This window comes from Mixophyes fleayi, chromosome 5 (genome assembly GCF_038048845.1).
Source record: "Mixophyes fleayi isolate aMixFle1 chromosome 5, aMixFle1.hap1, whole genome shotgun sequence".
Lineage (NCBI taxonomy): Eukaryota > Metazoa > Chordata > Amphibia > Anura > Limnodynastidae > Mixophyes > Mixophyes fleayi.
The window spans coordinates 270,258,101-270,272,499 of record NC_134406.1 but is presented as its reverse complement, the minus strand read 5'-3'; the positions used below and the strand labels follow the sequence as shown (position 1 = coordinate 270,272,499).

At 42.0% G+C, this 14,399-nt stretch overlaps 1 protein-coding gene across 1 annotated transcript in view; it reads right to left on the bottom strand.

Annotated features, from left to right (window-relative positions):
* VIPR1 (vasoactive intestinal peptide receptor 1) overlaps positions 1-14,399 on the bottom strand; it is a 177,904-nt gene that overhangs the window by 69,571 nt on the left and 93,934 nt on the right. The window contains exon 3 of the mRNA XM_075214096.1: positions 4,994-5,101. Coding sequence (XP_075070197.1) covers positions 4,994-5,101 — 108 coding nt within the window. The remainder of the gene's footprint in view (positions 1-4,993; positions 5,102-14,399) is intronic.

Sequence of the window (14,399 nt, the reverse complement as noted above, 5' to 3'; positions counted from 1 at the left end):
CATTTCACAACCAGCAAAGGAAGGGGTTCTTTACAGTAAGGGCAGTCAAGATATGGAATTCACTGCCAGGGAAGGTTGTGATGGCAGATTCAATAGATATGTTTAAGAAAGGGTTAGACAAATTTTTAGCGGAAAAGTGTATCCAGGGATACGACTGTTAATTAAAATGAAGGATAGTAGTGGATATAGGGTAAAAATAGGACTGCAATATTGAGTCTGGCGAGATTTTCACAATTGAAACAGATTGGCGGTTGTCTACTCTGGATCAATTTCAAGTATAAGTGCAGGATCGTAGGAGATCCAAAATAGGTTGAACTTGATGGACTGGTGTCTTTTTTCAACCTCATCAACTGTGTTACTATGACCCATGTATCAAGACACAGCTGCACAACATGCTTTTTAATGTTTAAATACTGATTTTTGTTGCAGCTACCAATAAATATAAACTCAATTTTATTGATAATTTACATTTTTTATTGCTGCAAGTGGTTGTGTAGGTAGGGGCCCAAGTTCACTGCTTTGCCCGGGGCCCATAATGTTTTAAAGACAGTCCTGTCCCACTGAGTGATGCCCATTCAAAGCCGCACATACCAGTGGCAGGAGCATGTGGCATAGAAGTGGTGTTTTTATTGGAGGGGAAGGGGGGATGTGGCATGCCCCCTCGTGCACTATGAACCACTTCTGGCCCGCTGTCCCAGATGATAAACGTTGCGAGGTATGCTATTGGTCCTCACGGACACACCCCACAAGGCTATTGGTCCTCACGGACACACCCCACAAGGCGTAGCCGAAGCTGAGCGCACATTGGATGTCCTGGGAGAAACAACAAAACTATCATTGGCTATTTATTTAATTGTGCTAATTGTTTCTTTATAAATGTTTCAGGTGCTTTGGGTCTGTTTCAAAATATGTAGCATTTACTAAAACAAATGGAAAATTATGGCCTGATTGCTTTTCTCCCCACCTATAACGTACTGTATTTACACACTATTATACGTAAATCCCAAATCTAAATTGTTTTGTTGTTACCTGCGAATAGCTGCTCTCTGGGGATTAGATCTATACACTGTTGTAGTATTTCTGCTGTCGCTGCTGTTTAAGTGCAAACATTTGACATACAGACCGGAGCACATTACCGCAGTACAGGCTGCAGGTGCTGGTCCTGCTTTTTCAGTGACTTTGCCAAAGTAAAGTTGCAAAAATGATTAAGGATTACAGTGTTTAATGTAGGTCACTATATCTGACATGAAAGAACACACCTGCCAGATATCAAGGGATTGTAGATAATGATTTTTCTCCACTTTGAATTATTAAAATGATTCTGTTTCGTGGAAGTTGCATTTTTCAGAACCTATTAATTGACATATACTACATAATGTAATTACATAATTAAATATTGTGTTAAAGAGACTTTATTGTTTCATGGTGGTTTTGCAATTGTGCAGGCTATGAGCAAGTACAGGGGGTTCTCTCTATTACATCCTTACCTGCAAATGTTATATTTTTTTTGGAACATTTTTGGATCACACCCACAAGCTTTTACACTGTGAGAGACTATCACATCTCAATAAGACCTAAGGAAGGGAACAGAAACAACGGCACCTCTACAGCAATCACTGCAAACAGACTTACTAGCAACATCTTTTATAGGATTTAAAAACTAGGTAAAGCCCTATAATAGTGTTGACTATGACACTCCAGGTGTTTGTGAAACTACAAGTCCCAGCATGCTTTGCCAATATATAGCAGCTTATTGCTGGAAGGGTATGCTGGGACTTGTAGTTTCACAACACCTGGAGTGTCACAGGTTTGCCAACGCTGCCCTATGACATCATTTTTATTTAAATCTTACTCAAATAAATAAGTTAGACAAATACAAATTCACAATGAAACATACTATATCTTGTTAGCGTCCCATTGAGGATAGAAATATTGATGGTAAACAGTTTATAACCTCATCCCAGGAGGTCAGAGATAAATCAGACTATGTTTCGCTCTTATAAATGAACTCTTTTGCAATTCACAATTGACCCTATATTGCCTCAAATGAACAAATAAAGGAACAGCAAAGGGTCACATATATGAGCCATACTTACCAACTCTCCCGGAATGTCCGGGAGACTCCCGCATTTTGCGAGAGTCTCCCGGACTCCCAGGCGAGTGTGGCAATCTCCCGAATTCTGCCCACTTCACTAGGAAGTGCCCCAATTCCTAGTGAAGTGGGCAGAATTAGATCCCAAACGCCGCGATTCCCGGTGAATCGCGACATTTAGCCCCGTCAAATGGCGCAATTTACGTCATTACGTCGCGGGGGCGGGGCCAAAATGACGCAATTCCGGAGCCCCGCCCCCCTGCTACAGAGAGTCTCCCGGACACCAACTTAAAAAAGTTGGTAAGTATGATATGAGTTACTAAACCACAACCTCAGGTCACTTCCGTACACGGCTGCACACAGCGCTTCGCGTTTACCTGGATCACGTCACGGGAAGAATATCTTTATAGCTTAATAGAGATCTTATGATTTTTAATTGGAACAGCTCACATGGTCTGAACTGGGTCTGTTCAGTCTGCTCACAGTGGGCTTTGTTCACCGAGCTGCTTCTATATCAAACCGCCTTTTGATCCTTCCTTCTGGTTTCATTAGTTACCACCGATATCCAGCGCAGTTTCCTTTCTGTACGCCGCAGAGTTGCTTGATTAATTCTACTTTTTATATTTTTACATTGGAGCCTTTCATGTTTTTTGTTTAATTGCTTTTTATATCCCTGGACGTTACTTGTCAAATATTGGTCGTAGCTGTATTTGGAAATTTGCAATTCTAAGTTTTAATGAGATGTTAACTTTATAAAGAGTTCTCTGTTGTTCCTCTGTTTGTATGTGCAGGGAGTGACATAATGGGCACCTTCCAAAGACAAATTACTTTAACCTGCAGGGAAACATGGTCCCCCCCCTCCCACCCCAATAAAAAATCCCCACCTTCCTGCAGGCTGGTGACCGCCAGAGTCTGATTATCCAATAGGCTGACGAGGTTGCAGCCGAGGGTGCAAGGCCTTTGGAGGGGAGCAACATTTTTAGGAATTTAAAGTGTTACAGGGAGAGGTATAAACTGAATGAGAAATTAATGTTAAAATATAAGAGAATAGTTGTTTTCTAAAGTAAAAAGGAATTATAAAGGAAAAATGTAGTAATGTTTTAATCTCGATGTATTACCATGGTAAAGGCTGAAGACAATAAGTCATCCTTTGGCGGGAGCTTGGAGAGACAAGGATAGTGACATTGTCACCCTCAGTAGCACTCGTTCCCGTCTCCGTTCTCCTATCTCTGATTGTAATAAAAATGAAATGAGTGACAAAGATCGCTGTGATATAACAAAACAATTAGTTCCCAGGCGCAGAAACAGAGAATGTGATCGTGAATGAGCAGAGTAAATACACATACATTTATTCACAAAAAATGCCATATATGGCCTTTAAAAACATATAAAATGGTCCGGAAGAGTAAATGAATATAAAACCTCAACGCCACGCATCACTCACTGGAATATTGCCATAATGTATGACTATAAGATCACATATGTCGAATTAGCAATCCTGCATATATCTCTCAACAAGGTATCTCGGATCAAGCCCATAAATATAACCATCATAGGATAATAGTTGCTCAAGTAGACAAAAACTCCTGTTATATAGAGAGTTGCCAGATCCAATGGCCGTTCCAGGTAGTAAGCAAAGTCCACGTTCTAGTCGACTAGAGGAGCTGCCAAATAAAATGCTTATTGCATTATTTCACTTTCACTAAAGAAGCTCTGTCGGGTAAAACGCGTAGGGGGTCTGCTCCACGAGCAGTCACCTCTCTCCGTAGCCATTTTTTAAAGATGACGATCAGAAACAACTCCCATGGTTATCTGTGGTTGCAGCTTTGATAATCGGAAACCACTGACAACAGGTAACAGAGTAACTTGCAAAGGATAATCCAAACTGAAATGAATGGCGGTCCCTTTAAGGTAAGTTCTACCGGTGTAGTTAAAACTTTTGTTCAATAGCGTAAAATTCACCCAGTATTTGCAGGTCTTCCGAGGTCAGACATCTCGTGTTGTCGGAAAAATATATTTTCTTTCCATTTACAGAAATGTCACAAGACAAAACTGCCTCTTTTTTTATCGACAAAGAAGAGATTAGTAAGTGACATGTGGCACAGTGGTTTTGTGGCTTGGTTCACTGACAGGACAAGAGTTGAACAGAGTTTTAAAGGACAAACTTAGATGCAGAACGGCTGATAATGTTTTATATCTGGATGTAACACTAATCACGAGCACAAACTGACAGCTGAGCGGCAATATAAGGTGTGACCACTTCAAACAAGAAGAAAAAGACAAAAAGTTTAGGTAGGACATAGAGGAAATGTATCGTCATTTAGAAGCAGTACCGAAAAGTTTATTAAGAGGTTCAGGATTCCCAACGCAGTCAACATTTCGGGCCATTTTCGAGACAGTGGGCCTGATTCATTAAGGAACTTAGGCTAGAATGTGAGTTATTTTTCTTACTTAAGTTTCCTGGGCAAAACCATGTCACAGTTCAAGGGGTGTAAATTAGTTTATTAATTTGCACATAAGTTAAATACTGGCGGTTTTTTCATGTAGCACACAAATATCAACTTTAAATTTCAGTGTACAAATAAGCTATAAAGTATTTGTGTGCTACATGAAAAAACAGTCAGTATTTAACTTATGTGCAAAACAGAACACTCATTTGCACCCCTTGCATTGTAACAGGAGACTGAAATAAGAAACTTCTTAATTTAAGATCCTTAATGAATCAGGCCACTAGTTATTACCACTTTGTGGATGACCTATTTGCTATCTTTTTGCAACTACAAATTACAACAATGGTTTCAGATAATTCAGCATACATTTTTTTTTAGGAAAGTAAAATGATTAGAATGAGCAGATGACATAAAATGTAACACATGAATATGACAGATGTATCCATCTCACCTTGTGTATTGGCAAAGAAACCAAAATAATTGGGACATGAAACCACGACAACGTCCCCTTCTTCTGCGCCCGGCCAGCACGTAATATTGTCCCACATTCTTCTACATGCTGCAAAATAAACAGATAATAATGTACTTATTCATAAATATATACATAGACCAAGACTTAAAGGGGAGATCTATTTTTTTCTCCACTTGACCCTGATTAGAACCAATGTTATAGATATCGGTTTTGCTTTTCTGTAAACTTGTTATCCAGAAAGTTTTGAAATCCAAAAAGATAACAAAGTAACTAATTGCTGCTTTGTGGTAGTAATACCTGTGTATTATATACTAGAATGCACCAGGTAAAGATAACTATGTCTATCGGCTTTCACAATCAGCAATAACAACCTACAACACTGTAAACAAAAAAAAAAGAGAAAATATTCATGGACTGAGCATCATAAGAACACAATAAATCAAATAAAATCTATTTTATGTAATTAAATGAATTAATTATTTTTATATATTTAAATGTAACCGCTGAGCCCAGGGCTTATCAGAGAGGGGAGAGGTTAGAGAGACAATGTTCATAATAGGTAATGTTATATCTAAAATTTCTGTGCAAAATTGTTCTAATAATTGTTAAGCCGTGATGTCATAAGAAAACTCATAACGTTATTCTGTATGTTATCCCCTTCACTATACAGCTAATACCGCGATCCTTATATCCGGGTGTTGTATGTCTATACTGATAGCTCTGAACCAGGAGCACGGAATCACCAGAACATGTAATATACTGAACAATTACAGAACATCTCCAGCGCACCTCCCCCTCACCCCACCAGCTGGTGTTTACATAGTGAAACCTTAAAAGAAATATGTGAAGCACCCAAATCAGGGGCAAATGCAGGATTTGTAGAGAGGGGTTTCCACAACACGCTGCCAGTGGGTGTGACCAGCATGCATGGGGGGGCGTGGCTATAATTTTAGACAGTGCTTGGCTGCTCTCCAACTCTCCCTATCCCCATAATATACATGGGCAATGCTGCGTGCACTACTGTTAGGTGCACGCAGCTCTCCCTTTTCAAACAGAGCCGTGTAAAGCGGGGGCAGGGTCCAGCCACCTCAATTATACAGTGCCCCAGGCTTGGAGGGAGGCTTCCAGGCACTAGGAAACCCCCCTCGGTTTGCCTATGCCCATACCCCAGCGCCTATTCCCTTCCCTGCTCTGTTCAGAGCATGGAATTGAATGGTTAAGGAGTCAGGTGCCCACGCCGATATTATAATAAAATTTCAGATCAGCTGGTGCTGACGGGGAGCCTTACTGACGCGCTTGTTGAGACTTAACTTGTTCCACCGGCCCTGGCCTCGAAGGGCTAGGACACCCCCAACAGCCCACCCTTCCATGGGACACATCACCCATGCTGTACCACCATTTATCTCTACTCTGCTGTCCAGAGAGGTGGTGATTGGAACACACTACGAAACATTCCCAAGAAGTCGGGACAAGCGTGCTGGCTGACAGCAAGGTGGGGGTCATTCCCCAGGAATTGGGACAGTTCTACCGAAATCTGGACAGTCGAGAGGTATGCACATTATACAACATATTCCAGAACTGACATATATTTTTTTGTGTCCTCCGTGCTGAATAAATGAAGGCACCTCATTTCCGAGAAGTGATTTATTCAGACACAGTCTAACAATTCTACACACAGTGGAGACAGTTATTATGTGAGATAAACCAATATCAGACATTTATGATAATGCAGGAAATCAATTCAGTAGGAACCAGACCCATCACAGAGGCACCGTGTGTATGGTCCTATCCTGACCTTTGAGCGCAGGGGATGATTTCTATTGTAGTATTCCTGCTCTATATGTCACGTCTAACACAGACTCAGAATGTCAGAAAAGTTCACAGACTAAAAATTGAATTTATAAAAGCTAGCCAATTATACCTAGCAAACAAGTAATCACAGAATAGCTGAATAATGCTGTGCGAGGACAATAAGACATGAAAGAGAGAAATCATCTTCACAAAGATAAGATCACTGTTCTGTCTTATCCACAGACCCTAAATTACAAATTACTTTTTCCCCTGAAACTAATGAGTTGTGTTTTGACAGTCTGAAAAGTTTATGGATGTGGTAAGACAGGGAGGGCAATTTACAGTGTGTTTCCATCAAGGTGATGGAAAATCTATTATATTCTTGACTCTGGGGTCTCGCTCCACTTATCAATGAATTAAAAATATTTTCTGCACTGAGAGAGAGCGAGAGAGAGAGATGGAGGGAGGGAGGGAGAGAGGGAGAGTTAGAGTGAGGGAAGGAGAGAGGGAGAGAGGGGGAGAGAGAGAGAGAGAGAGAGAGAGAGAGAGAGAGAGAAGGAGAGAGGGGAGGGAGGGAGAGAGGGAAGGAAAGAGGGAGAGGAATAGAGAGAGAGGCGGGGAGGTAGGGAGGGGGAAATAGAGAGAGAGAGAGGAGGGAGGGAGGAAGGGAAGGAGAGAGGGAGAGAGAGATGGGGGAGGGAGAGAGGAAGAGAGAGAGAGGGATAGAGAGAGAGAGGGGGAGGAAGGGAGGGAGGGAAGGAGAGAGGGAGAGAGAGAGATGGGGGGAGATGGGGGGAGGGAGGGAGGGAGGGAAGGAGAGAGGGAGAGAGAGAGAGATGGGGAAGGGAGGGAGAGGGAAAGAGAGAGAGAGGTGGAGGGAGGGAGAGGGATAGAGAGAGAGAGAGGAGGGAGGGAGAGAGAGAGAGGGATAGAGAGAGAGAGGGGGAGGGAGGGAGGGAGAGAGGAAGAGAGAGAGGGATAGAGAGAGAGAGAGGGGGGAGGGAGGTAAGGAGAGAGAGAGATAGGGGGAGGGAGGGAAGGAGAGAGGGAGGGAGAGGGATAGAGAGAGAGAGAGAGGAGGGAAGGAGAGAGGGAATGAGAGAGAGATGTGGGAGGGAGGGAAGGAGAGAGGGAGGGAGAGAGAGAGATGGGAGGGAAAAAAGGAGAGAGAGAGAGAGAGGGAGGGAGGGAGGGAGGGAGGGAGGGAGGGAAGGAAAGAGGGAGAGGAATAGAGAGAGAGGGGGGAGGGGGGAGGGAGGGAGAGAGAGGGAGAGAGAGTGGGGGGAGAGGGATAGAGAGAGAGAGAGAGAGAGAGAGAGAGAGAGAGAGGAGGGAGGGAAGGAGAGAGGAAGAGAGAGAGGGAGAGAGAGAGAGAGAGAGAGAGAGGGGGGAGGGTGGAAAGTAAAGAGGGAGAGGAATAGAGAGAGAGAGGGGGAGGGAGAGAGAGGGAGGGAGAGAAATAGAGAGAGGAGGAGGGAGAGAGAGGGGGAGGGAGAGAGAGGAATAGAGAGAGGGGGAGAGGGAGGGAGGGAAGGAGGGAGGGAGAGGGAGAGAGAGGGAGAGAAAACATTTATTGAAGTTTTACAATGCACTGAAGAATTAATTACATCTGTTCCAATTTTCTTCCAAATACCTTGGAAATGAAGAATGTCTTTCTGCAGGTGTACCTACTTTTTGGATGTTTTATCTAGCATTTAGAAAAGGGTATAAGAGTTCGGCTCTCCTGCAGACGGAGCCTCTCAGCCGGGGAGATGATTTTGACCTGTTGAGACTACATTGGCTGGGAGGAGGGTAAAAGCATTTACATTTTTACACTGAAACAAACTACCCTATCTTGGAAATAAAACACAAGTCCTCAATACATATCCACTAGTTCGGACAGTTGTTAATCTTACAAAGATGTTACAATTTCCCTGAGCCGTACCTCCAGACATTTCACCTATGCGAACCGTAACACTGCCTGAAAAATGGGGGTGGCCACAGCACATTGGGGGTGTGCCATGTCCAACAGGAGCATATCAAACTTCTAAAACAGATGGCCCCAAAACCCTCTCTTCCCTGAACCACCTATATATTTATTTACCTACTTTAACCAGTTTATATGATAGTGCTAGTAAGTCTGATTGCAGAGCTCATCATTCAGTACAGTTTCATTGTTTCTCTTCTAGTGAATCCATTTATATCCTCCAAGAGATCTCCTACCAATCTTCTAGAGGTGTCATAGTCCTCTTATGATCATAGATGCCTACTCTACCGAATGTCCGGGAGACTCAATGATTATGGACAGACCTCCCGGACACCAGGGAGGGGGGTTGAAAAATCTCCCTGGAGGCCACCCAATTTTTTGTGACATCCTACCCTACACTTCGTCCCGCTCACTGCGTACTACATTATCAAGCCACATCCACGGTCATCTTTCTGGAAAGAAAGTAATACAAGTAGGCAATAATATTATATATTATATAATATATCAGTATTATTATTAATATTATTATAATATAATAGCTTGGGGTGAGAACTAATGGCAAGGTATATGTGTGACATAATTGGGGCAGAGTATGATGTTGTTGGGTGCATGGCCAAGTCCAAAAAGGCCCAAAATATGAGAGAGAACAGGCACAGAGGTAGCAGACAAAACTTCCTGAGTTTCTTCATGCCCCCGGACACAGGCGCAGGCTGGGATTGGGGCAGGGGGGGGGGTGTGGTGCATCCATCCCCCGGGCCGGTCCCACAGTGGGCTACCTTGGGATGGGTCACTGGGCCACCTACGTTTTTTTCTTCTTTAAAATGTTCCTAATAGGCTGCTGACACAAATCTTGCCTTCCCCCCCGGGCTAAAATCTGCCAGCCCTCCCCTGCCTACACAGAGCAATCAGATCAACAACTATGTCACATATATAGAAGGTTATATATACCTGAGGTTACAGCTCCTTTAAATTGAGTTTTGTATTGGTCTTGAATATTTTTATATGAGGCAAAAAAAAAAGAGTTTACAGAAGACTAACGTCTCATAAATAAGGTTGTCTATATAAAGTAAAATGTGCAAGAGTTGTCAAAAATAATCCCCCTTATACAGAGGAAACTGGTCGATCGCTGCTCTGAAAAAGTTTCGTTATGGTTTTGCTTCTCGTAACTTTGTCAGCTTGGCACAAGGACAGAAATCTGGGACATAATTTCACGTTCTAGGATGGGTAACTGAAAAGGCTGTGACCCTAAACTATATTTGCCAGCATCCGGGCATCTGGAGGTCCCACAGAATTCAGGTTTAGTGATGATAACCAGATACGAGTACAAATATCCTCTACAAAGCCGTAGATAAGTTAGTTTTACTGTGGGAAGAAAAGTAGAACGTTCACGACTGTAGATCTGAAATTTGATTGTTATGAAGAGTTTTCTAAGCTAACAGATACCACATGATAAGTATCTATAACAGAGCTTAAACTTATTTATTTATGAATTTATAATAAGGGGAATATAATGTCATTTTTGGAAGATATGTTTATATCTTGTGTATAAGTCATTAACTTGGCAAGATGCTCAGCTGGTAAAGTGATTTCATCCCATCAGTCATGGTGGTCCATACCCAACTGAACTCCCAAGTTTGATACATCGTCGTCCAAGCCCAAGAGATCGCCATCCTAGTTTATTTATACGGGGCCACAGATTACGTAGTGCCTGACATGACATCATCGTACAGATATGACATATTTCATTCAGAACAAAATTCAGCATCAGACGTGACAAGAGACGTATGAGGTGGACGGACAGAGGACAAACCTGAGATATAAGGTAGAGATAACCCTGCACATGAGAACTTACATTCTAGAGGGGGGGTGTAAAAAGGGACAGTAGGATCAATTTTGGCAGTTTAGGTTGGGGTATGGACCAGTATATGGAGGCTAAAGAGTTGAAGTTGTGGGTAGGGGTATTGGGCAGCAAGGAAGGGGGGGCAGGAGGTAGAAGAGATTGAGGCAGAGTAGAGGATGGAGAAGAAAGGGGGATAGAGGAGGATGGAGAAGAAGAGGAAGAAGGGGAGATGTACGGACCCTTAGCGTTCCAGGGCTACACATTAAGGTCCATTAATGGGGCTGGCTGTTGTCAGACTTCTTCAAAATTTAGAAAGCGACAGAAACTCCCCGAGATGGGGGAATTTTTTATGTCCTGTGTAAGGATGGTTGTAGTGGACGCAACACCTGGTTGGATTTGTGGCCACCCAGACAATTGCCTCTTTCAAACACACATCCTCCAGTACAGGAACCTGTGTTGCCAACCAGCAGCGAGAACAAGAATCAGCGGTGGACAAAATCATTATAGGTCCCCTGAGAGATTGTATATTGGGCCTTTCCTCCCCAGAGGAACCTGGTCCTCATACTTGGCACTCATGTGAGGAAGAGTCCTACTTCATTAAAAAGGTGACAAAGATGGTAATGAAGACTAAGGGACTGGTGCAGAGTGAGACGTAGGCCAGTTTGCATTATATCGTGCATTAAATCACTCTGTGCAATAATACAATGCCACTGATATACCCACTAGCAGTAGCGTCTATTAAATAGAGATATTCTCTGACCCCCGTGTTCTGGTTTTGGTTTTGATTTTGGATCAACTTTGTGTTTTGGTTTTGGATCCTGATTTTTTTCTAAAATCCAATTTTTTTTTGCTAAAATCACATATTTTGGCTTTCCCCCACCCTACATTATTATTAACCTCAATAATACTAATTTCAAGTCATTTGCAGTCAATTTTGACCACCTCACAGGTCACAATATTATTTTCATACACTTTCAAACAAAGACCGCAGATTTAGAAGACCAATCCTGCTAGACCTAGTATTTGCATTTCAGCAATGACAATTAGCAATGGAGCAATGGAGTTCTCCTCTTTGTGTGTTACCTATATAACACAGCACAATGTGACTGCAGATTTAGAAGACCAAGCCTGCCAGACCTATTATTTGTATTTCAGCAATGACAATTAGCAATGGAGCTCTCCTGAATGTCACTGGAGACTTTGAAGAACACTGCTACCCCTCCTCTTTCTTTTCTACCAATACGCTGCCCAACTGCACTATAGACTGCCAAGAACTGTGGATCGCCGTGGAGGGTGGTACTTATAGAATCCAAAACTGGCAAGATCCGAGATCCGATGACATAACGATGACGTTTTGACTCGTTTTCAATTCCGATGGCGCGAAAGTACTGAGCCGGCTTGGCTCGGTACTTGGATCTGCTAAGTTTGGGTGTGTTCAGTTCTCGGGGAACCGAGCCTGAGCATCTCTAGTATTAACACGTGCATCAATAGTAATATCCAGCTATATATCCGGCAATGCTCACTAACATTCCCATCAGTAGACATACCCATATACTAACTTGTCTTCTTTGGGCCACCAGTACTACTGACCTTTTTGTTCTGGTTAGTTGTCCCTGATATCTCCTTTGTGGACTGCTCACTGGCGCAATAAGTGACATGGCGGCTGCACCGTCAACTTCCAATTAGCCGTTGCCAGTAGTCAAATGAAAGCTAGCTAGTTCCACCACCTGCTGTTACTGCATCAAGTCACATCCACCACCAGCAAAAGTCAAACAAAACAACCAAAAAAGTGCTGCAACTTTGAGCTGAGGAAGGCACCCTTCAGACACTGTTTGCATTGTCAGTAATTTGACCTTAATTGGATCAAATGTAGAGACCCATACCAAACTGCCACAAATGGCGGCCATTTACTAAAGTAAGAATTTGTCAAAAAGTGGACAACCCATTTTAGAATGGTTGAGAAAGAAGGCATTTTCCATAATGAGTTAAATTCCAGAATAAATGGATAACTTCGAACATGTGGTATAGCAGGTCATCAACATATATTATTTATATAGCGCCACCAATTCTGCAGCACTGTACAGAGAATATTTGTCAATTACATCAGTCCCTGCCCCATTGAAGCTTACTGTCTAAATTTTCTAACAAACACACAGACTAATGTTAATATTCTCTGCAGCCAAGTAGCCTACTGATATGTTTTTGGAGTGTGGGAGGAAACCGGAGCACCTGGAGGAAACAAGGGGAGAACATACAAATTCTACATACATGAAGCCCTGTCGGGAATCAAACTCATGACTCCAGTTCTGTGAGGTGGAACCACTGAGCCACTGTGCTGCCAAAGGCATCATCATCAACATTTATGTATTTCGCATCAGCAAATTCCGTGGCACTTAACCACTGAGCCACCTCGTTCAGAAATAATCTTACAAAATATAATTTTTACTGAACGAATTGTAGATGCTTGAAACAAACTCCCATCATATGAAGATGAAAACACAGCAACAGTGAAACGCGGTTCTATCCTGAGAATAAACCATTAACATGAGAGATTATCCGCTGTCACCAATTTATGTTTCTGCAATTCCAAAGTAGATATGTTCCCACTTCCTGGACTCATTCTAATAATTACAAGTATATCCTGTATGGCTCCTCTCATACCACCATTTTTATTGCAATTTTCAGCATGCCTCATATAAGCTTTAATTACATTACTGCTTCAACGCACGCACCAATTAGGACTTTCATATCTTATCCCTCTGTGTATTTGTACAACAGAATCGCTATAAGCCTCCTATCTTGTTGTTTAACACTAAGTTTACTTAGATCAAAACTATGAAATACGAAGAATGCCATTAATCACTGCTGTTTATTTTCAATAGTTTGGACGGCTAATAGAAAATGAGTCACACATTAAATAGTCACAAAAATATGTGAAGAAAAGAGATTTAAAAATTGAACTGGGGTCATGGTATATTGTACTTTCTCATGGAAGATCAACAAACAGAAATTGTGAGAACACATAATGTGGCTTATTTTTCCTTGTACAGATATTTTTCTGTCACATTTTTGCTCATTAACTAATTGGCCTCCTTTGAGCACAAGTCATCTTTAACCATGCAGAGAAAATGATAGTTATTACTAAGGGTGCAAAGAGCTAAGGATTCTGGGAGCTTGGATCATTAAGGAACGTACGTGCTGGTTTTGTACATATCATCCACAAAATCACTTATGCGCATGGCCAGAAATGGACAATATGCAACAGAACGCAGCCACGTCCAAGTTATCTTCGAGCAGAAATGACACTTACTACAGTCTGTGATTTCGGGGAGTGAACGGGGTGTGGAATTGGCGGATTCACGTGGTCAGTGCACAGTAAGGGTGTTCCCGTGCAGCCACGTCCGAGTCAGACACAGAAGTACGCTGGTTTTCTGCCATATCTTGCACTAGGGCTAGTCTGAGTCCTGAGTCCTAGTTATGTCAGCAGTATATGCATGCTTTAACATGTGTTTGCAAACAGGAGCAACTGTAAAAATGTCCGTTATATACAGTAGACATTTATTACACCCTAGTTAATGTTTTTCAAGAAAAACAAACAAACTAAAAAGTGTTTTTTTTAATAAAATGTCCATATATAATCATAAATGACTATTATATTGACAAGTTACATTAATTGAATATATATATATATATATATATATATATATATATATATATATATATATATGTATTCTATGCGTTTCTTTGAGATTTTATATTCCACATTGTACGTGTCCTGCAGTGTTTGG